This window comes from Arachis ipaensis, chromosome B06, assembly GCF_000816755.2.
Source record: "Arachis ipaensis cultivar K30076 chromosome B06, Araip1.1, whole genome shotgun sequence".
NCBI classification, from domain to species: Eukaryota; Viridiplantae; Streptophyta; class Magnoliopsida; order Fabales; family Fabaceae; genus Arachis; species Arachis ipaensis.
In genome coordinates this window covers 126514851-126539073 of record NC_029790.2, presented here as the reverse complement: position 1 = coordinate 126539073, position 24223 = coordinate 126514851, and the positions used below count along the sequence as shown (strand labels likewise).

At 36.2% G+C, this 24223-nt stretch overlaps 3 protein-coding genes and 1 long non-coding RNA gene across 5 annotated transcripts in view; all 4 read right to left on the bottom strand.

Moving 5' to 3' along the window:
* Window positions 1-1067, bottom strand: part of LOC107605251 (bidirectional sugar transporter SWEET1) — a 3247-nt gene extending 2180 nt beyond the window's left edge. For both annotated transcript variants that reach the window (XR_001612489.2, XM_016307060.2), the window contains exons 1-3: window positions 800-1067; window positions 666-702; window positions 475-570 (exon numbers count right to left, since the gene is read on the bottom strand). Coding sequence is in view for 1 of the 2 variants with exons in the window: in XM_016307060.2 (XP_016162546.1) it covers window positions 475-570; window positions 666-702; window positions 800-836 (170 nt within the window). In the remaining variant the exon portion in view is untranslated. The remainder of the gene's footprint in view (window positions 1-474; window positions 571-665; window positions 703-799) is intronic.
* LOC107648480 (protein RADIALIS-like 2) lies at window positions 3077-5072 on the bottom strand. Its single transcript, XM_016352327.2, has 2 exons — window positions 4732-5072; window positions 3077-3348 (listed from the first exon to the last, which is right to left on the bottom strand). The coding sequence occupies exon 1, from the start codon at window positions 4987-4989 to the stop codon at window positions 4744-4746; it is 246 nt and encodes an 81-aa protein (XP_016207813.1). The 5' UTR covers window positions 4990-5072; the 3' UTR covers window positions 3077-3348; window positions 4732-4743.
* Window positions 13962-14804, bottom strand: LOC110264175. The gene is made up of 3 exons (XR_002349904.1): window positions 14629-14804; window positions 14179-14278; window positions 13962-14083 (listed from the first exon to the last, which is right to left on the bottom strand). It is a non-coding gene; the product is annotated as an uncharacterized LOC110264175 (long non-coding RNA).
* On the bottom strand, window positions 15345-16209 carry LOC107647574 (LRR receptor-like serine/threonine-protein kinase GSO1). Its single transcript, XM_021105681.1, has 3 exons — window positions 16186-16209; window positions 15914-16090; window positions 15345-15491 (listed from the first exon to the last, which is right to left on the bottom strand). Exons 1-3 carry the CDS (start codon window positions 16207-16209, stop codon window positions 15345-15347), a joined length of 348 nt encoding a protein of 115 aa, XP_020961340.1.

The following is a 24223-nucleotide window of genomic DNA, read 5'->3' as shown; positions in this document are numbered from 1 at the left end:
GTGTTCAAATAATTAAAATAACGTTTTTCTATAAATTATGTATAATAAAAGATATATTTGATAAAAAATTTGGATAACATAATATACTGAAAAAGATGTATCCATGTAAAGAATATAGGAAATATATTTCTATGGCAACATTTGGATATTGAAAGGGAAGTGAATTTTGAACAATATAGAAGAGAGACAAAGTAACTAGAGAGAGAAATTAGATAAATAAATTTATCCGATCCGTAAATAACGTCGCAAGTTTTAGTTTCTTGATCAATGTACGTAGTGATAGTAAAGTATGCACAATAATAAATCTACCTGAATTGAAGGTTATGAAACTCAAAACAACAAACCACCGCTAGAAAAAAAACATAGAAAAAGAAAAAGAAAACGGAAGAAGAAAAAAAAATCTGTGCACAAAAGAGTTTTATATTAAGAATAAGAATATAGGAGTGTAAGAAATAATTAAATTAATTTAATTACCAAGTGGAAAGAAGACAGTTGAGCAGTGTCATAGGGTAAGGAACTCCAGAGAATTGTTCTGTGGATTTTTTTTTAATAATCCTCTTGAATGTAATACTGCAAATTAAACACAAATTAAAATAAGAAATGAAAGAATAAAAAGGCTTTAATTCAATAATACGAAACAAAGAAGGAGGAATATAATTAATTACGTTGGAGCCAAGAATAGGAAGAGTCCAGAAGCATTTCCTGTAACGATGAACGAGATTCACGAGATCAGATAGAGAGAAGGCACAAATTGAAGAAAGAAAAGAAGATCGAATGAGGGAGGTTGTGAGTCACGCACCTATTACACCGAAGAAGAAATGCGCAGCATTCACCATGATGAAGAAGTTGTTTGTTCAATCCTTTGAATTGAATTGAATTGAAATTGAAATGTGTTTTTGAAGGAAGAAATGAAGTAACAAAAAAAGTGCCGAATGAAAGTTGGTTACCACTACGGTACTACTTAAAGTAACTGACTGGGTACAATGCAGATCGAGGAGTGCAATAGTAGTGGTGCCAAATGATTGTGTTACATAAATAGTAATCGGATAATTATTTCTATTTTATTCAGAGGATTTCATGCTCTTAACAGTTCAAATATTTTAAACGTGATTCTTTGTTTCGTCATACTGGTCAAAACTCAAAAGTAGTTATTTATTTGAAAGAAAAAAATTATTTAAAATAAAAAATTAATAAATGAGAAAGTAAATTTTATTATTGTCTTAATTTAAAGGATAACATATATTAAAATTAAATTATGTGTCTTTATGGGTCAATGAGTGTAAAGACCAATCCAATGATGGAGCTAATGTTATGTACATTATTCACGGGGTGAAGCGATTGCTAGGGATAAGGGTCGCGTATGTTCAAAGAAAACATTAGAGAAACAAAAGGGGGTGTGTCTTGGCCTAAATTCATTATTGACACTTTCAATCAAGGTGGAAACTCAGGTGCAGTCGACTTTACGTGAAGTTGATAACTAAAAGTCATTAGATGAAAATTTAGTCAAATCGATCAAATCATTTAACAGCTCTCAGTTATCAACTTCACGTGAAGTCGACTGCACCTGAGTTTTCACCTTCAATCAAATACACGTTTGTCATATTGTTTTCTTTCTTATTATTTAAACTTCAATATCTACTACTATTATCTTTTTTATATTATTAATTATATGTAATTCATTAAAAATATATTTTGTTATTTCTAAAAGTTGAATAACCTGAGACTTTTTACGGAGGCCTAAATCCGAGAGATATCCAAACTCTAGAGAGTATAATGATTTTTGGAAGGAAAACTGCCGAACCAGTTTTCGAAACAGAACAATCCACTTCCAAAAGAACAAAACTGATTCCACAGGGTTTAAATTAACGGTGGGACCAAAACCATTAGAAACCTTTTTGTTTCTTTCTTGTTTAGACAAAAAAATTAGTCAGATTAGAGGTTTACAAAGTTAATTATGCAAGCTTAGATTGTTTTACCTCTTTAGCCTTATTCTCAGAGCTAAGCAATCCAGAAAAATGTGGAACCTATACCTCTTGAAAGCTTCTTGCATAATAATGGTGTTGATATAAATTTTATATGATTTCAAGTTTGAACCTCGTTTGTGCCGTTATACATTGACTACCATAAGGATAAAATCTTCTAGTAAGTAAACTTACTTTAACCAAATTTTCACTCTCTCTGTCTTAATAATTCTTTGAATTTCTTTAGTTAGATCTTTTGCATTTTTGGTTATTACGTATACTCTTTATTAGACCAAACATTTTTTTTAATTTGAAATAAAACCATCTATCTTAAAAAAAAATTTCTGCTAACCAAATAAATTAAATCAAAATATATAAAATTAATAAAAATATTTTAACACTTAAAAATATAAACTAATAATAGTTATTGAATAATACTTGCACATTTCATCATATTATGAAATAAGAAACATTTCAAGTGCATCGAGAGTACCGGTGCTCCAATTATTTTAACCGTTGATCTGAATTATAAAAAATATATATAATATATATTAATTGAAATCAACGGTTAAAACAACTGGTGCACCGATACTCCCCAATATATTTGAAATGTTTCCTATGAAATATAGATCTTCAATAGCAGTCAAAACTAACTGTTGATTTGTCTCGTAAATCATTAAAGTATTTATTTTGTTCTCTGAAATACGTATGGCATATACTTCTGGAATCTGGAAGTTTCATGATGATTGTTGTATGAGCTAAGTGGTTGAAGAATATTATTTTGGTGAAAATACAATTTGACACTCAAAAATATTTTATCTAATTTCTTTAATACATGGTAGATTCATTAGCCGTCAAGAAAATTAAATGAATGTGTGGATTTTTTATTATATAACATATATATAGAGTGATTAAGTTTTAGTTATCAAAAACTTAAAATATAAGAATTTTACACTATTATCTGTCTTATCATATACCTTAATTATGAATCCTAAAGTTCAATATAGTAGTAATTAAAATCTAAAATATACCGCTCAATCACTTCATAAACTTATAGAAATATTGAATTTAAACATTTAATTCAACATAAATAAAAGTCAACCATTAATAGCCCACAACAAAATATTCTAACAAAAGTTAGAACGTTAATTTATTAATGATGGGGACTAAAATCTTTGGTTCACCTTAGCAGCTTGATTGGAATAAATAAATTACAACATGGAATCATCTTACATGATTCTTATGATGATTAATATATTTATATAGTCCAATGCTATAGCACTGACAAATAATTTACACAAAGTGTTACTGCTACTACGATCCTATAGAACGAAATAATGCTGCTTTAATTTGTAGTGAAAGTCACAAATCCTTAATTTGCCAATGCCTGCAAGTGAAAGAAAGAGATAGTAATATAAGTTCGGGAAAAGCAAATAAAAAAAATCTCCAGAATACAGTGTATGTTTGCACGAACAATATATTGAATCTAAAGATAAAGGTGAAATGAGTACATATACAACTGTACAAGTCCATAGAAATCACAATTTGATTAGTAATTTTAGGGTAGATGTCTAGAAATTTTTACACCAATTTTAGTGTATATATAATATTTTTTTATAACTTTTTAGCATAAGTTATTCATATTTGGATTAAATATCAATTTAGTATCCGAAAGATTCAATCGCTGACAAAAAATCTCTAAAAGATGTTATCGACAAAATAACTCCTAAATGATTTAAAAATATGTTCAAAAAAACCAATAAATATTATTATATTTTTTGTAACAAAAAATTTTTATATTTAACTACTTATTTATTGGATCTAGATTTTTATAGCAACATTTGAATAAATATTTAGAAATTGTACAAAAAAATTTGAAAAAAAATTGATCTCTAATTTTTTATTTTTCAAATAAATGTGGTTATTTACAATAATTTTTTTAAAAAAATTCAATTGATAAAAAATTGCCAAATTTTAAAAATAAAAAGATTTTTTTAAAATTATAATTGTAAAAATTTACATCAAAATTTTATTTCTAAAATTATTTTTTAAAATATATATTTAATATTTAATTTTTTTATTCATGTTTTTAATATTTTAGAAGTCATTAGCATCTTTTTAAAATTTGTTTTATTAATAATACAAATTTTCGAATATTATTTTGATAGTTTACTCTTAATATTTTATTCAGCAGGTAAAAAAGTTTGCTATTCGAACTAACCACCTTAACCGTATTGTCATATATTACTACCATTATATTTGGTGCCGCTCTTGCACAGACCATTTTTTTTTACTTAAAATCTCTTTGAGTATCAATGCAATAAAACATGTATTTAAAAACAAAAAATAAATCAAAATATCACTGATAATATTTAATATGTAACTATATATTGTACCATTATTTTGTTATTTGTATATGGTTCTTTTAAGTGTGATACAGGTATAATTGAAATTTTAACTAAATTATATGTATACAAAAAATCAATTATTAATTTAATTAATTTGTATATAATATATGTTAAAATATAAAATATATATTAAAAATAAATAAAATAATATATATTTATATGATTGATTTAGTAAATAATTTTTTATGGGTGCCAATGAGTAATAGCTCAAATGGCATAGTTTCCCCATACTCAATTAAGAGGTTGCGGGTTCGAGTCTCTTTTTTATGGGTAGAAAATAATTTCTATTAAACATTTATACTAATTTGTTTTATCAAAATCATAAAATTTACTGAAAAAAATGATAGATAGGATAAAAAAACCTGTTCTTTCTCTTAGTTAGAACCTCCAGTTTTCTTGTATTTTGGAAATGGCACTTGCCCTGATTCAATAGACTTAACATCTCGGAGGAGAAGTTCGTAGTGGCGCTTAACTTCGTCGGGAGTTTTTCCGCCGACGGCGCGAGCAACATTGTACCAACGGTCAGGAGTGTCCTTATCATAAACGGCCAATGCCCTTTCAAAGGCCTTATTGTCCTTAGCACTCCATGACCCTGAAGATGACATTGAACTCGATGCCATTATATTCCCTTTAATTTGTGTTGTGTATGAATTAATAAGAAGGTTTTAAGAAAAAGCTAATGTTTGCACAGAGGAATAGCAATGTGTGCTCATCCTATTTATAATAAGAAGAAATGTAGTAGTGTGAAAGCTAGTTGCCAAATGAAGTAGAATTTCAATGATTTGTCGGCTCAGGAACCACAGATTATAGTATAAAGAGCAGGACCAAGAATTTGAGAAGCAATATGGGAGAATCCGTATCTAACTACAGTTAAACAAACATATTGATGAATAGAAATAAGCTCCATCATCAACAATTGAGCAGTACACAGGTATTAAGTTACAATTATTGCAAGCAATTACACTACTGCAATGCGAAAATTTAACGGTCATAATGCTTTTTTTCTATTTCATGCATGCCACTTAAATAAGTATACATTATTCCCAACGTAAATTTAGATTACATTTCCTAATTGTGGAACCTAAACTTTTAGGATTGGAACGTAAATTCAGGTTGGTATATTATTTAAGAAATAGGGTCGTAGATTCTAACATTCAAGTAAGTAATATATAGTCTAAGATGTATAAAAATTGGGAATAGATAATATATACTTTGAGAATGTGTTAAATTTTTATTTACCGTGTTTGGAGAATAAATCTTAAAAATATATAGATAGATTTATGCTGGATAAATATAAGATTTTACATGAATATGATACAAATTACGTCTTTTATGAATTAGTATACTTTTAAGAGAAATATTTTAAAGTCGGCCATAATTTTAGACTTAATATAGACTCAATATGAGAGTTACACCGTAACAAATATAATAAATAAAAATTATTTATGTAATCACATAGTGTAATATATATTAAGTGCATTATAGTTGTGATGATTATAGTGTCTATGAAATTAATAATATTTAAAAATATATTTAAAATTAAATTATATTTTTTATTGTTTGATAATATTTTTAATTTAAAAAATAAAAATAAAAAGTGTGATCAAAAGAAGAAAAGTTGTCAAATAATAAAAATTGTGACCTTAATTTTAACTCTATTTTTAAAGTATTGTTAAAATTACTATAATCATTATAATTATTGCCATTCTAAAATTCATCATGTCTAATGATACAATAAACATTTAATTATTAATGTTCATTTCGAAACAAAAACTATTCTCGCTTCTCTCTTTTCTCTCCCCAAAAACCTTTCTCAGGTTCAATAACCAAGCTACCGGCACGACGGAGGACTGTCGCCGCCGTCCCAATCTTGACAGTGATAGTCTTCATCTTCTTGTTTTTCTCTTTTTCTTTTTTCTCTTTCTTTCTTCTTCATCTCCTTTTTCTACATAATTTTATTCATACCTCTTTTTTTTCTCTTTTATTTCTTTATTCTTTTCTCTTTCCTTTTTCTCTCCACCATTCAGTCCATTCTCCTTCTATTTCTGTCATTTCAGTCTCCATCTAATATTTGGAAATTTAGATTTTAATAATCCTCTTATTTTGTAGTATAATAAATTTTTTATAAGTATTTTAATTTTGGTTATACAAACTTTTTAGATTTAAAAAAAAGATGTCATCAAAAGAAAAATTTTGTTCAAGGAAATTTTTACAAACATGGAAAGTGTTTAGATTTATTTTTTGAAAGAGAAGAAAAAGTATATCATTTGTAGCACATTTGTATAAATTTAAAAAGAAAAAAGATTTAATTTTATCTCTGTTTCTATTTATTAAAATTCATAATAATCGAATATTATGCATCATCTTAATTCATAGTTTTACATAGAAAATAATCATTTTTCTTTAATTGTTGAACTAATGTTTTTTTACGTGAAAAAAAATATCCAGATATCAAGTGGTTGAGCAAATGGTGATGAGTTAGGATGGAAAAAAACTATAAGCATTATTAATGAAAGAGCGATTTAGGGCTGTGGTTCAGATCCTGGCAACGTATGTGATATATATGAAGCAACTAGCTATAGGTAGGTTTGGCAAAAGGCCTAACTTTATTTTTATTCTATTTTTTAACAGATGCTCTCATAAAGATGCGTAAAACGTCTTTCTATAAAGATATTTATGCGTCACATTATTATTGGACGTATTAATGAACTAGTTATTTTTGAATTTTTTTAACAAATTAGAATAAAACTAATTTTCTTTATAATAATAACAATAAACCCAATTTTTTTTAGAGATTTAATTGTATTTTTAAATTTTTAGGGATTTAAATATTTGAAAAACAAAAAATCAGGAATATAATTGTCTTTTTATAAAAAAATTTAAAGATATTCAATTTAAATGATATAATTCGGTCGGATCAAATCGAATCTAATAATTATAATGCAGATAATTAGATTTATTATTATTACTATAATAAATCAATTTTATTTGCTTTATAATAAAAAATAAACTATTAACCGATTTAATAAAAATATCTAATAATAACATAACATGTATCAACGTCTTTAAAAAAAATATTTTTAATATTTTTATTAAAGTGTTTTGGTTTGTTAATGTGAGTGGTTTCATTCATGTGGGTCCAAGGCTCGAAGCAGATCTCAATTCTCAACACATTAAAGAAAGCATTCAGGCATGGAAGGCATCACATATATACACAACTATATGCAATAAGGAATGAATGTATGTAAATATGTCGTTCAAAACATTCCCGCGCGTTTTCATCATTATATTGCGCGTTCAAAACATGCAGATCTTATTCCCCTTTCATCGTTATATTGTCCCGGGCTCCCAGCACTTTATATCGCAGGGCAGAGTTATGTTGAACTTTAGCGAGACATTAAAAATTAATTTTATAATAAAAATAAAATATAAAATATATATTGGCCAAAATTAAAAACTATAAAGTAATCCCTGAAATTATACTTAGGTTTAAAGTGGTTATTGAAATTAATAGTTATTCGATTATGTCATCGAACTTGCACTTCAAAACTCATAGTAATCCCTCAAACAGTTTCTGTCAGCTAGGCTCCATAAAAAACACACGTGAAATCGAACCTGACACGCTAGCAAGCCCAACGGTTATCTGATGTGGAAGAGGGAAGTTTTTTGTGGCAATTTGGTCTCTAAATTAATTTGAAAAACCTTAATCCCTAAATTTAATTCAACAACTGTAGTCTTTCTCTTCTCTTCTCTTTGCTTCTCGTCGCAACTGTTCTGCAAACCTTATTCTCTTTATCTTCATAGGAACTTTACAAGCTTACAGTATTGCACATTATAAATTCCTTCTCACCTCTCTCCGTCTCTTCTTATAACAGACTAGAACATTCTCAGCCAAATAACCTACAATCTAGATTTGTTCTAATACTTATACTGACAGTTTAATGAATGAATATCATGAAAAAGAAAAAAATAAACAAAAACAAAAAAGTTGGAAGCAGAGAATAAACAAAAACAAAGAAAATATACCCCAGCTTTAGGCATCTGTATGGACACATCATCAGAGGAGAATCCAGCTATCCCTCAGTTGTACCAGCTCCAATTTTAACACTTTGTCCACTCTATCACTGGCCGACATTTCCCTGCAAATTTCAATTTTAGTTTAGTATAATCGAAGAATATAACCACCATTGTGAAACACCTTTTTTCTTTTTTCTCTTCATCGTGCACCAAATTACAACTCCAATAATCCCAAACAACCAGCCACTATACTAATAGTCACTATTGCAATAGTACCAATTCCTTTACCACCTCCTCCAGCTGTAGAACTAGAATTGTCTGTCTGTGATTCGTTTTGAAGTGGAGTGAGAATGGATGCCGGAGGCGGCACTAATCGTTTTGGGGGTGGTGGGGAAGATGATGACCTAGGTGAAAAATTTGATCGAAGGAGCTGGTTAAGTGTTAGGTGTTGTGAGAGGAGGAGGCGCAAGTCTTGAGGGAGACATGGAAGTTGAAGGAGGAGGTGAATTTTGGGAAAGAGGGGTTGAAGCCAACCGTGGCTATGATCTTGGTGGCGGCACTAATGCAGGACTTGGGGGTGAGAAATTGGCCGGAGGTGGCATGGATGATTGAGGTGGAGGCGAAGTTTTTGGTGGTGGCACAGATCGTGACAAGGAAGGGGAGAAGAGAAAAGATCAAAGTCATTGAAAAAATTTCACCAAATTTAGGAATTAGAATTTTTCAAAATGATTCAAGGACCGAATTGCCACCAAAAACTTATTTCTTTTACATCAGATAATCCAAGCATGTCAGCATGTCACGTGTGCTTTTTGATCGATGGGACTTAGCTGACGGAAACTACCTGCGGGGTTACTATGAGTTCCAGCGTATAAGTTTAACACAACTAGAAAATGGATTAATACAGACAGATTTACAGACAGATTTAGTCTTTACTACAGACAGATTTTTGGTTATTGACGAAATTACCAGATTTTGTCCCTCTGTAAAAGTTTCGTTGGAAATTATTTACCGACGGATTTTTACCAGTTACCGACGGATTTTTTCTCTGTAAATTCTCCATCCATTTCTCGAAGACGACGAACTTTCTGACAGATTTTCTGTCGGTAATTACAGACGGATTTTTTGACGGATTTTTCGTCTGTAATTACAGACGAATTTTCCAACAGACTTTCCGTCTGTAATTTGAACCTTGAAAAATCATCTCACACTCTGATTACAGACAGAAAATTCGTCTGTAAATTCGTCAGTAAGGTAAAATATTTTTTTTAGATTTTTCCATTGCAATAAACTTGTTTTCATACAAAATAAATATAAATTTAATACAAATTTTTATCTAATTTGTATTCGAATATTTATAATATTTTAAAAAATAAACAAATTCATCGTATTATCAAACTAAAAGAAAAGTACTATAAACAAGAAGTCAATATAATTCAAAACATAAACAAAGTGTATTGATACATCAACTATAATAATAAGTAACAACCATACATCAAAAAGTGTATTGATACATCAACTATAATTCAAAATATAAACTCAAAGTGTATTGTTCAACTATACCACTTGTTCCGTTTAGCTCGGGCCGAGGTATGCGTCTCCGGGTGAGGCTGTTTACTTCGTGGAAGAGTTATAAATCGCCTCAGGAGTAAGCTCGAGATTAACCTCGGCGTTTGCAGAACACGGCGGCGGGAGCACCTGCAAAAAGCACTCAGACGCTCAAGTTAGAGAAGGTATTCAAATATGAGATAAATAAGTGAAAGTGAGAGTGTTTTGTAACCTGGTTTTCTGAGTTGAGTTCGTCCGCTTATATAGACGGGTGGTGTGTAACGTTTTAGTTTGTTCCGAGATTCTCTCCTGTTTGTTGATAACAGAGGAGATGTTGGTGACGTCTATCTGAATCTGATTTGGCTTTCCGTGCTTTTGGGACGTATCCGAATTATATGGTTGGTTACAGTCTTAGCCGAGCTTTGTGGTACACGTCATAGCCCCCAAGCTTGTTTGCTGTCTTTCGGAGATAGCGGGCAAGCTTTTGTTTGCTTATTTTTCCCGCGTATAATTTTGTTTATTTTTGTGGATCTGGGCCCTTTTGACTGTGTTTTGAATTTTGTCTGAAGTTGAAAAGACTGTTGCCTCAGAGACTTGTGTTACAATTAATGCCCTTTCTTGCCGTTTTGGTTTTCGATGTTAGTGGGGGGCTGTTACTTACACTACCCATGATACTTAGTGGGCTTGCAATAATATCTGGTTTGTTTTGGAACTGCTGTTCAGTTTTATTTTGTACTCTTCTTCCAAGTATGACTTCCAAAGGTTAGCTTTCTTCTCTTATCTTTTGTTTTTCGTTTCTTGCTTTCTGTAAATGGCGAGACAGAAAGAGAAAGTGAAATCTGTAGAGGAGAAAAAGGATAACCCATATCATTGGATGCATGACGACGTGAAGACCCGTTCTTCTTCGTATGTGGATGTTGATTCAATTCGTGAGCTTCAGGGTTTGAAGGTAGTTAAGGAGGGTTCTGGAGTGAAAGTGGAGTTTCTTTGCTGTTCTGGTGAGGATAGGGTTTATCAAATGAGGGGGGACTGGCAGTACTTTTATTTTTACACTCCTTGCCTTACCGAACTTCGTGTTACTTTTCCGTTTTCCCCTTTTGAGTGTGACGTCCTTACCCAGTTGAACTGTGCTCCCTCTCAATTACACCCTAATTCTTGGGCTTTTTGCATGCGTTTCAGTGTTTGATGGATTTCCTATCCGTTCCTTGTTCCCTTCCCGTTTTCTTTTCTCTTTTTCAATCGAAGGGGGTTCGGAAGGGGTTGTGGGTTTGTCTGAGTAGTTTTCCTGGTCGTTCTCTTTTTCTGTTGTATAAATCCTCGTTTAAAAATTTTAAACTGATGTATGTTAAAGTTCGCTCGATGGAATCGGAGTATCCCTTTTATTTGGATGATGAGCTTGTGGAGAAATTCCCTTTATACTGGTGTTCGGAGCCGATTCAAATTCTTGAAGCTAATGAATGTAGCGAGGAAGAAGAGTTGTTATTGGACTTTCTTGTTGAGAGTTTTGCTGGTGGGGAATGTTTGTCAATTAGTGACATGCTCGGTTTATATGATTCTGGTGATACTGTGGGTTTGAAGGATTATATAGGTATTATTTGGTCGTCTTATTTTTGTTTTTTGATTTTTCCTCTGTTTCGGATCCTTGTCTTTGTATAGGTGGACGTGTTCCTCTTCTTGATCCGTCTCGGCTTCAGTCCTTTTTGAAGAAGAAAAAGGAACAGAGTGTTGGTGGCTCTGGGTTTTTGAAGGAAGGAGGCGCTTGTAGTACTCTTATGAGTTCGGTCTTCTGTTGTCCCTGTAGCGCCTGGCTGATGTATGTGACCTGTCCCGGCTTTGATGTTAGCTGGACCTTCGCGAGTTCATCCGTCGGCTGAGGTTTTTCTTGGGTGTCTTCCCTGGGATCTAGTTCTGCTAGGGATAACACTTCGTTCACGCTATGAATTGCTTTGACTTCTTGGTTAAAGTCTAGTCTTGCTGCCGATCTTTTTAGGCTTGCGTTATAGCATTGCCGAGCTTGTTGGCGATCGGAGTGGATTGTGGCTATTCTGCCGTCCTGTGCCTGAAACTTAACACATAGATGATAAGTGGATACTATCGCCCTGAACATGTTTAGGGCAGGCCTTCCGAGAATAATATTATAAGGGCTTGGGCAGTCAACCACTAAATATTGCATGTCGACGGTCCGTAATAGTGAGCCCTCCCCCATTATTGTTTTTAACCATATGTATCCTTTGATTGGGACCCTTTCTCCAGAGAACCCTACCAGTTCTCCAGATGAGGGTTGCATGAGTTTTTTAGATAATTTCATTTTTAAGAAAGTAGAATAAAAAAGGACATCGGCACTGCTACCTGGGTCCATGAGGACTTTTCTTACCAGTAGCTCGCCTATTTGGATGGAAATTACCACTGGGTCGTCCAAGTTTGGTGTTGCCGAGCATATATCCCCCTGGCTGAAGGTGATGCTGAGGTCGGGTGTGTCGTTGGCCTTTTGTGGCGTTGTTCCTTCAATTGCTAACATTGCACGGTAACTTCGTTTTCGATAGCTTCCTGCCCTTGTTGGTGGTTTTATGATCTTGGCGTTGAGGATTTCTTTGATGATCTTCTCCCTTCTTGTGTTGAATTTGGTGTAGTTGTCGAACTTTGGGGTCAGCCTGAAGGGCTTTCTGGGGTCTTTGACACTCGCCGACCTTGTGGTTCTGTCATCCTCTCTTCTTGGTTGCTTTTTTTCTATCTTTTCGGCTTCACGGAGCTCTTCAATCTCCATTTGTCCAGCCGCCCTTTCTCGGAATTCCTCCAGCGTCTTTGGTTTGGTTACCGCGATGGTTTCTCTGAATTTTCTGGGTTTGAGTCCGACCTTTAGGGCGTGCAAGTGGATGGCGGGATCCAGGTCGGGTATTTCCATTGTTGCTTCCGCGAATCTGGTCAGATAGTCTTTCAAGCTTTCATGGGGACCTTGGCGAATGGTCTCGAGGTAGTCCGATCCATGCACATATATCCGTGCTACAGCGAAGTGGTCTATAAGGATTTCGCCAGTTCCTCAAAAGAGAAGATTGATCCTGCAGGTAACTTTGAGAACCAAAGTAAAGCCGCACCGTCGAGATAAGTGGGGAAAGCTCTGCAAAGAACAGGTTCGTTATTAGGGCCATTAAAGAACATCATAGATTGAAATTTCTTAATATGAGCCCGGGGGTCACCAATCCCCTTATATGGCTCGAGTGAGGAAGGCAGTGTGAAATGTTTTGGCATTTGATAATTGGTGATATCTTCAGAGAACGGGTTGTCTAAGGTCAGTTTCTCCTTTGGTGGGTCTGCACTTAGCAGGTCTGTGTTGCTTTTTCCTTTAGAGCCGTTTTCTTCACGTTTGCTGGCGTTATTTTGAGCGGACAGTTCGGCAAGTCTTTTGACTTCCGCCTGAAGCTCAGCCATCTGGGCGATGAGTTCGGCCTGGGTGGGTTGGTGAATTCCGTTGTTGGCCATGTTCAAAGGTTGTGTGACCCTGCGTGAAAAGAAATACAAAGTGCGATGTAGAGAAATAGTAGGGTTAAAATAATGCTTCGGGTCCCACGGTGGGCGCCAAATGTTCCGTTCAGCTCGGGCCGAGGTATGTGTCTCCGGGTGAGGCTGTTTGCTTCGTGGAAGAGTTATAAATCGCCTCAGAAGTAAGCTCGAGATTAACCTCGACGTTTGCAGATTACGGCGGCGGGAGCACCTGCAAAAAGTACTCAGACGCTCAAGTTAGAGAAGGTATTCAAATATGAGATAAATAAGTGAAAGTGAGAGTTTTTTGTAACCTGGTTTTCTGAGTTGAGTTAGTCCGCTTATATAGACGGGTGGTGTGTAACGTTTTAGTTTGTTCCGAGATTCTCTCCTGTTTGTTGATAACAGAGGAGACGTTGGTGACGTCTATCTGAATCTGATTTGGCTTTCCGTGCTTTTGGGACGTATCCAAATTATATGGTTGGTTACAGTCTTAGCCGAGCTTTGTGGTACACGTCACCACTGATTGACCCATATGATTATCAAGGGACTCATATGTGTCTTGTAATGTGTGAGCACCTTCAACTTCAATCAGTTTCAATGAGTGGCCTTGAATCCTGAAGTTAATTGATGTTGTTAACCCAACATTGGACACTCTGAATTTGTAAGTCTTCCCTGCAAATAAATATAGTTGATTTAATTTTTATTTAGTTTCAAATAGTGAATATTAATGGAGATGGAGAGATGGTTAATTAATAATTAGTTATTACCTGCTTGATCGGTAAAGACAGCAGAATCTCTTTGCCCATTGATGAGAAGAGCATCAGGAGAAGGAAGTTTCTTGTCAAAGTCCAATAGTCTCTTTAGTACCTGCAAATCAAAATTCTTTAGCCCATCTATGTTTTGATCATCAATAGTTCTTTGATTTCTATGTTACTCATTCAGCATCAGGAGCAGGGTAGGGAATGGAAATAACAGATCTTTGGGCAATGTTAAGTGCCCCAAAACCAATAATAAGTAAAAAAAGCTTAAATAATAAAGATAATAATAACAATCAATAGTGTAAATCAAAGCGGTGGTAGCCAGAGATACCAACATCATGAAGGATATTCAATAGCTTAGAAACCTACCAGGTGGAGAATTGGCCCAGTGGTGGAGAATTGGCATGAAAACAAGCACAATTGGATCCCAACAAGAAGTAAAACCAAGGGTATGTGAACCTGTCAAGTCCACTTGTAGGTTCATCAAGGAAGAGCAATCTAGGCCTCATCAAGATCTCCAAGGCAATGCTAACCCTTCTCTTTTCTCCACCACTTATCCCTCTCAAGTGCCAGTTCCCAATCACAGTGTCTGCACAATCCTGAAGCCCCATTGCCATTATGGTGCTCTCAACAAGTGCTTCCTTATCCGACGGCGCCATCTTGTCTGGTAGCCGCAACTAAGCAGAGTATGAAATCGTCTCTCTCACTGTTAGTGTCCCAATCAAGTTGTCATCTTGTGTCACATAAGCCTGAATTTTAACCAAAATTTTACCTTCATAACATTTCTTACTTCTTAGCAACAATATCCATCCTTTTGGCTTCAAATGGATTTAATCGGTAATTTACATAGTCCTGCTATTTGGATTGAATTTTCTAACATATAAAAATTAAGACGTAACAAATTATCTAAGGTTAATTCAATTTTGTTACACTATCTATTTCAACTATACATTATCACATTACATCACTAAAAAGCATATATATTTCTGATTGGAACCTTTCTGTAATGATACTTGACTAATTAATAATTTATAACAACATGAAAATATAAAAGGCAGTATAGACTCTTATCAAACTCTTATGAATCAGGAAGAAGAAAAAGGAGTATATACAATATATAATATGATAATCAGTATTCTCACTTTTGAACAGTTAGAATCTGTAATATAAGTAACTTACAAATAATTCAGGTTCTTGAGGCCTCCCAAAGAATTCGGTATCTCGCCACTAAAATCGTTATTGGAGAGATCAAGTGTCTGAAGCTTTTCTAGGCTTCCAATTGCTGTAGGAATCTGAACGAAATTGCATTGTTTTGAAGCAACCTATACCAATTAAGCATCACTGTAATTGCATCTACTTTGAGTGAATATAAGTTTATAATAAATCAATGCACCAAATAATTTGAAAATAAAGACTCATTCAATCAATAAGAGCAAAGGCAACTGATTCAGAACTGAACCAACATCCAAAGCAAGAACTACACAAGAGACTTAAACGAAAATCCGGACAACTTACACAGATTGTAAGTTAGTAGGTTAACCATATAGTTTGCAAGCCTACTCAAGCGATCAGTAGGTTAACCATACTTTGGCTTGGCTAATTAAGATGTTAGTAATTTGTCATTGTTAAAAAAGAAACTATAGTAAAAATCTGTAAAATTTTACCAAAATACCAAAAATGGAACCTAGTGCATAATATAATTTTATAACAGAGCCAATGACTAAGAAACGAGTAGAGTAAATACCATGGACAACTCTATCTTTTTAGAAGTAATATCAATTGGTTGACTTTTATCAATAGCTAGCTTCTTTGCTGGATTCAAATCCTTATCATCAGCAACAGAGGTAGGTGGTATAGAATCTACCAATTTAGATGCAACTAAGCAATGCCCACTAGGATTATGCCCTTCAATACCAACAACCTATCAAAAGATGAGATCCTTGTTTCATAACCCATAATTCCAGCACAATTTTTTACTTTCAAAGCCTGAATTAAACCTGCCATGCCATTACTCACCTGACCAGGGAAAGAATAATCCATAATCATATTCTCTTAGAAGGATCACTATCACACTGCAGCAAAAAGCAGCAGCAAGTGAAAAATGATATAGAATAGACAGTAGATATTGCATAAGCTTAATCCATTTTAAAGATTTACCATATAAAGATCTTATTATCTTAATAGAGAAAAATGAAATATAAACTAAATCAACAGAACAAGTGAAAAATGATGTGATCACTATCATTTCAAAGTTATAAGGGAAAAGGTGTAACCTGGAGCAGCATAGCCAAAAGTACCAGCAAATGTTGTCCACAACAAACAATTAGAAGATAAATAAAGAACTAAATAGGAGAACAGGAAGCTAAAGGGCAAAAAAATATCGACACTGATTCATACCTCCTCAACAGGATCTTCCTCTGGCAATTTCTCCACTGTATCTAAAACTGTTGGTCCCTTACTCTCAGGCCTGAGCATCCAATCCAATCCCATTTCTTTTCTTGAAATTTCGTTCTCACTTATAGAATCTGCTACAATATTTGCAGCTTCACCTTTTACCTTGCTCTTTTTACTCCCGTGTTTTCTATTTGTCTTTTGATGCCTCCCTTTTTCGATATTTGAAATCCTTACTAATATCTGAGGAAGATGATGAGCATTCTTCAGATGAATATCTCTTTTTTCCACTCCTTGATCTTGATCTGTTCCTAGAACTCAAAAGTTATTCCAAGAACTCTTCCCTTTTTCCTTCAACACTACAACACCATATTATATTGTCTTCCTTCATCGTTACTACCAGCTTTTAGGGCACTTGTTTTTATTGAAACAGATCTGCATGAAATCTCATGTTGCAATGTTTTTATCTGAAACGAAATGCATCGAATCGAAATTAACAAAACAATTTGCATTTCTGAAATTAAGAGTGTAGTGATGAACTCATTGCGAATGCTTACCCTATCCCCTCCCAAATTATGTTCCTGCAAAAATTAACATAACAGAATCATCAATCACTATTATCAAATCGCAGAACAAGAACAACGAAAGGAACGAAATGCTGAACGAACTAACCTCCAAGCGAAGAAAAATGGAGGGCTTCAGTTTCGGTTAATTAGCGGATTAAAAATCTAACCTCCAAGAGACGATGACGAAGGGAGCAGATGCGACGAGAGCGGCGGCGGAGGGGGCTCGTGCGACACGAGCGGCGGCGGCAGCGGCAAAAGATGCTCGTGCGATGGAGAGAAAAAGCAGCTCATTGACTGAGAGAGGGATAAGCTCGTTAGATTTGTGTGGAATGTGAATGGAGCTGCCGGCTCTGAGCTCAAGAAAAACGTCAAAAGGAGGACGGTAGCACCGCCGGCGAGGGGAGCGGAGGAGCACAGTTTTATATTACAAAATAAGAAGGAGAGAGGAAGAAGCTCGTGTGATGGAGAGAGCATGGACGGAGAGAGGAAGAAGCTCTCACTTGTGTGGGGGTGTGGATGGAGCTCGAGAAGGTAGGGTTGAGTTAGGGTTACCTCAATGTTTTTGACAGAAAATTTAAATTACAGACGAATTTTCCGTTTGTAATAATTTAATAAAATGCGGCGTTTTGTCTATTTAATTACAGACGGATTTTTCGTCTGTAATCATTTCCCACGAAAAAAAATAATTTTACCGTTAGAATTATCGACGGATTCTGTTTTCCGTCTGTAATTTATGCTAATTCATTTTTTTTTTGTTTTCCGACAAAAAATTCCTCTGAAATTCCGTCTGTATTTCCGTGGGATAAAATCCGTCAGAAATATCCGTCTGTAATAACTAATTTTCTAGTAGTGTTAAGGACTTTGAGTAACTATTAACATGAGGGACCACTTTAAGGCTTAACTCGTCAAAATTTATAAATAGTATAATAATCAAAGTTAATTCATGTTACGGGCTGTTAGCCCAGCCCAAGAAGTTGTCGGGTCGGGGCACTGCCTCACCCAGGCCCAAAAACCATAACAGATCCCTACGGGTCGGTTGGTCACGCCCGACCCGGAGATCCAACTAACCACGCTGAGCATGCCACCATTCGGGTCGGAATCCCCAGGGTCGGTACCCGGAGTACCGACCTTAAGTACGGACAACCCGCACACGTGGAAGGAGACAGCTCGACACCTCAACTAATGGGCTAGGCCACCATCAGGCCCACCCAGCATGGTATATAAGGGGAGAGAACAGCTCTCCCCCAAGGTACGTCACACCCTTACCTAATTCTGCCACCCCCAGTAGGGACTCTGACTTGATCGTTGGAGTGTCCTTGCAGGTGGCCATCCCCCCACTCCGTCCGCCCTCCGGCGTTGCTCGCACACGCTCCACGCCCGCTCGGGATCTTCCTCTCTCTCTCCTAGTCACCACCTACCGATAACCCGAGAACCCCAGGTAACGAACATTGGCGCCGTCTGTGGGGATCCCGGCGCAGACATGGAGCGACACATCACTTTGGAGGAGCTCTGCAAAGGAGGCGGAGCCCGTTTGAGCAGAGCAAGCTCAACGGCCCGCGCTACCGAATACCCGAGACCATTCGTTCAGCCCAACCAAATGTATACCCAGACCCCGAAAGGCGCCCATTCGGGGAAACGGGGGCCGACAGCGCCAAGATCATACAAGAGCTTAGGCACAGGGTACAGAACCTCGAGCAGGAATTGGCGGTGAGGGACCAATCCCAGGGAAACGCCAGCCGCTCACACGGCGGCGTCAGCCGGTCCCACGCCCACACCCGCTCCACCTCCCGTGCGCACGGTAGCCAAGGTAGAATCCTAACAAGGCACGAAGAGGCGCATACACAAGCAACTTCCAGACCCACTCGAAGCAAGTCGGAAAGCCGTTGGCAGTCCCAGAAAGAGGAGGCCAGGAAACAAGAAGATCCCGTCATCATCGGAGCAACCCCTTTTCACCCCTCAATTCTCAAGGTCCGGCTCCCAAGAAACTTTGACAAGCCGACGGACATGAGATATGACGGGACCCAGGACCCCCAGGAACATGTCACAGCTTTTGAAGCAAGAATGAATTTGGAAGGAGTAAGCGACGCTGTTAGGTGCCAAGCGTTTCCCGTAACACTGGCCAGCCCGGCGATCCGATGGTTCAACACTCTCCCACAAGGATCCATCACGACCTTCGCAGACATATCCTAGAAGTTCCTAGCACGGTTCACGACATGCATAGCCAAAGCGAAGCACTGGTGCACGAAACTGTGATCATCAATGGCGCCATCAACATGGTACGCACAATTGTAATCTCAACTCTTTATCACAACTTCTCACAACTAACCAGCAAGTGCACTGGGTCGTCCAAGTAATAAACCTTACTTGAGTAAGGGTCGATCCCAAGGAGATTGTTGGTATGAAGCAAGCTATGGTCATCTTGTAAATCTCAGTCAGGCGGATTCAAATGGTTATGGATGATGAATGATTAAAAGATAAATAAAACATAAAATAAAGATAGAGATACTTATGTAATTCATTGGTGAGAATTTCAGATAAGCGTATGAAGATGCTTTGTCCCTCCCGTCTTTCTGCTTTCCTACTGTCTTCATCCAATCCTTCTTATTCCTTTCCATGGCAAGCTGTATGTTGGGCATCACTGTTGTCAGTGGCTATAATCTCGTCCTCTCAGTGAAAATGTTCAACGCACTCTGTCACAGCACGGCTATTCATCTGTCGGTTCTCGATCATGTCGGAATAGAATCCAGTGATTCTTTTGCGTCTGTCACTAACGCCCCACAATCACGAGTTTGAAGCTCGTCACAGTCATTCAATCCTTGAATCCTACTCAGAATACCACAGACAAGGTTTAGACCTTCCGGATTCTCAAGAATGCCGCCATCAATTCTAGCTTATACCACGAAGATTCTGATTAAGGAATCCAAGAGACAAACACTCAATCGAAGGTAGAACGAAGGTGGTTGTCAGGCACACGTTCATAGGTGAGAATGATGATGAGTGTCACGGATCATCACATTCATCAAGTTGAAGAACAAGTGATATCTTAGAACAAGAACAAGCTGAATTGAATAGAAGAACAATAATAATTGCATTGATACTCGAGGTACAGCAGAGCTCCACACCTTAATCTATGGTGTGTAGAAACTCCACCGTTGAAAATACATAAGAACAAGGTCTAGGAATGGCCGTGAGGCCAGCCCCAAAACGTGATCTAAGGTAGCATAGAACTACTCAAAGATTCCACCCTAAATACAATAGCAAAAGGTCCTATTTATAGAGAACTAGTAGCTTAGGGTTTACAAAAATGCGTAAATAACGTAAATATCCACTTCCGGGCCCACTTGGTGTGTGCTTGGGCTGAGCATTGAAGCATTTTCGTGTAGAGACTTTTCCTGGAGTTAAACGCCAGCTTTTGTGCCAGTTTGGGCGTTTAACTCCCACTTTGGTGCCAGTTCCGGCGTTTAACGCTGGGAATTCTTGAGCTGACTTTGAACGCCGGTTTGGGCCATCAAATCTCGGGCAAAGAATGGGAATTCTTGATGAGCGAATAATTTATACGCTTTTTGGCATTGTTTTTAGTATGTTTTTAGTATATTTTAATTAGTTTTTATTATATTTTTATTAGTTTTTAAATAAAAATCACTCTTATGGACTTTACTATGAGTTTGTGTATTTTTCTGTGATTTCAGGTATTTTCTGGCTGAAATTGAGGGACCTGAGCAAAAATCTGATTCAGAGGCTGAAAAAGGACTGCAGATGCTGTTGGACTCTGACCTCCCTGCACTCAAAGTGGATTTTCTGGAGCTACAGAAGCCCAATTGGCGCGTTCTCAATTGCATTAAAAAGTAGACATCCTGGGCTTTCCAACAATATATAATAGTTCATACTTTGCTCGAGATTTGATGGCCCAAACAGGCGTTCCAAGTCAGCTCAAGAATTCTGGCGTTTAACTCCAAGAAAAGTCTCTACACATGAAAGCTTCAATGCTCAGCCCAAGCACACACCAAGTGGGCCCGGAAGAAGATTTCTGCATTAATTACCTATTTCTGTAACCCTAGGCTACTAGTTCTCTATAAATAGGACCTTTTGCTATTGTATTTCACACACTTGATATATTTTTGATCTTTGAGAGACTTATGCACGTTTGGAGGCTGGCCTCACGGCCATGCCTAGACCTTGTTCTTATGTATTTTCAACGGTGGAGTTTCTACACACCATAGATTAAGGTGTGGAGCTCTGCTGTTCCTCATGAATTACTGCAATTACTACTGTTTTTCTATTCAATTCACGCCTACTTCTTCTCTAAGATATCACTTGTTCTTCAACTTGATGAATATGATGATCCGTGACACTCATCATCATTCTCACCTATGAACGTGTGCCTGACAACCACCTCCGTTCTACCTTCGATTGAGTGTGTATCTCTTGGGTTTCTAATCTAAGATTGGAACCTTCGTGGTATAGGCTATAATTAATGGCAGCCATTCCTGAGATCCGGAAAGTCTAAACCTTGTCTGTGGTATTCCGAGTAGGATCTGGGAAGGGATGGCTGCGACGAGCTTCAAATTCACGAGTGATGGGCGTAGTGACAGACGCAAAAGGATCAATGGATCCTCCTCCATCACCATTTGAATCTGCCTGATTGAGATTTACAAGATGACCATAGCTTGCTTCAAGCCGACAATCTCCGTGGGATCGACCCTTACTCACGTAAGGTTTATTACTTGGACGACCCCGTGCACTTGCTGGTTAGTTGTGCGGAATTGTGACAAAGTGTGATTCATGTTTAAGAGCTCCAAGTCCTTTGGCGCCATTGTTGATGATCATAATTTCGTGCACCAAGTTTTTGGCACCATTGCCGGGGAGTGCTCGAGTTTGGACAACTGACGGTTCATCTTGTTGCTTAGATTAGGTAATTTTATTTTATGTTTATGCCTTTTACTTTTTATTTTTTTTTCGAAAAAATTTTCAAAAATACAAAAAAAAATTTCTATTCTGTTCTTCAGAATTTTTAAGAATGAATTCTAAAGTTTCATGATGATTTTTGAAGTCTGGCTGGCTGAGAAGCCATGTCTAATCTTTTGGACCGAGGTTTCAACTTATCATCACAAGAGCTTGTTGATTTCTATCAATTTTGCTATTGAAAGCAATGATCTGCTAAAGCTTGGCTGGCCATTGGCCATGTCTAGTGTTTTGGACCGGAGCTTTCATTGAAAGCTTGGCTGACTAGTAAGCCATGTCTAATTCTTGGACCGGAGTCTTAGACTAGCATTGCAATGATTCCTGGAATTCTAGTTAAAAATTTTGAATCCCTTCTATTTTCTTTTCCACTCAAGTTTCGAAAATCACAAAAAAATTTTATAAAACCATCAAAATCAAAAATATTTTATGTTTCTTGTTTGAGTCTAGTATCAATTTTTAAGTTTGGTGTCAATTGCATGTTTCTGTTCTTCTTGCATTTTTCGAATTCATGCATGTTCTTCATTAATCTTCAAGTTGTTCTTGATGATTTCATTGCTCTGATCTTTAAATTCTCTTGTTTTGTGTGTTTTGTTGTTTCTCATATGCATTCTCAATTGTTAGTGTCTCCTATATGAAAATTTTTAAGTTTGGTGTCCTGCATGCATTGTTTATTTGATCTTAGTTGCATTTTTATTGTTTCTCATCATCAAAAATTCAAAAATATTTTTCAAAACTATGTCTTTTCAAGTCAATAATACAGAGAATTGAAGATTCAGAACATTCAGCAGAGGAATCAAACAGAAAAAGCTGGGCGTTCAAAACGCCCAGTGAAGAAGGAAAACTGGCGTTTAAACGCCAGCCAGGGTACCTGGCTGGGCGTTTAACGCCCAAAAAGGTAGAGATTTGGGCGTTAAACGCCCAGCCCATTCTGGGCGTTTAACGCCAGGATGACACTAGAGGAAAGATTTTGTTTTTAATTCATATTTTTTTCAAGTTTTCATAATTTTTCAAAATCAAATCTTTTTCAAATCATATCTTTTCAATCATATTTCTTTCAAAATCAATTTCTTTCCATTTTATATTTATTTTTACTATTTTCAAAAATCCTTGCTTCAATTCAAGATTTACTTCAAAATTTTCAAGTTGTTACTTGCCTATTAAGAAAGAATCAGATGCAAGGAAGGTGCTTGGTGACTTTACTGCACCTACTCCTGATTTCTATGGGAGAAGCATCTCAATCCCTGCCATTGGATCAAACAACTTTGAGCTTAAGCCTCAATTAGTTTCTCTAATGCAACAGAATTGCAAGTTTCATAGACTTTCATTGGAAGATCCTCATCAGTTCTTAGCTGGATTCTTGCAAATCTGTGACACTGTCAAGACCAATGGGGTTGACCCTGAAGTCTACAGACTCATGCTTTTTCCTTTTGCTGTAAGAGACAGAGCTAGGACATGGTTGGATTCACGACATGCTTTCAGAATGGAGCATCATAGGTATTTTCTATGATGGTTTGTCTGAATTATCCAAGATGTCATTGGATAGCTCTGCTGGAGGATCTCTTCATTTGAAGAAGACGCCTGTAGAAGCTCAGGAACTCATTGAAATGGTTGTAAATAACCAATTCATGTACACTTCTGAAAGGAATCCGGTGAATAATGGGACAGCTCAGAAGAAAGGAGTTCTTGAGATTGATACTCTGAATGCCATATTGGCTCAGAATAAAATATTGACCCAACAAGTCAATATGATTTCTCAGAATCTGTCTGGAATGCAAGCAGCAACAGGCAGAACTAAGGAAGCTTCCTCTGAAGAAGAAGCTTATGATCCTGAGAACCCAGCAATGGAAGAGGTGAATTACATGGGTGAACCCTATGGAAACACCTATAATCCTTCATGGAGAAATCATCCAAATCTCTCATGGAAGGATCAACAGAGACCTCAACAAGATTTCAACAACAATAATGGTGGAAGAAACAGGTTTAGCAATAGCAAGCCTTTTCCATCATCTTCTCAGCAACAGACAGAGAATTCTAAGCAGAGCCCCTCTGACTTAGCAACCATTGTCTCTGATCTAATTAAAACCACTCAAAGTTTCATGACTGAAACAAGGTCCTCCATTAGAAATTTGGAGGCA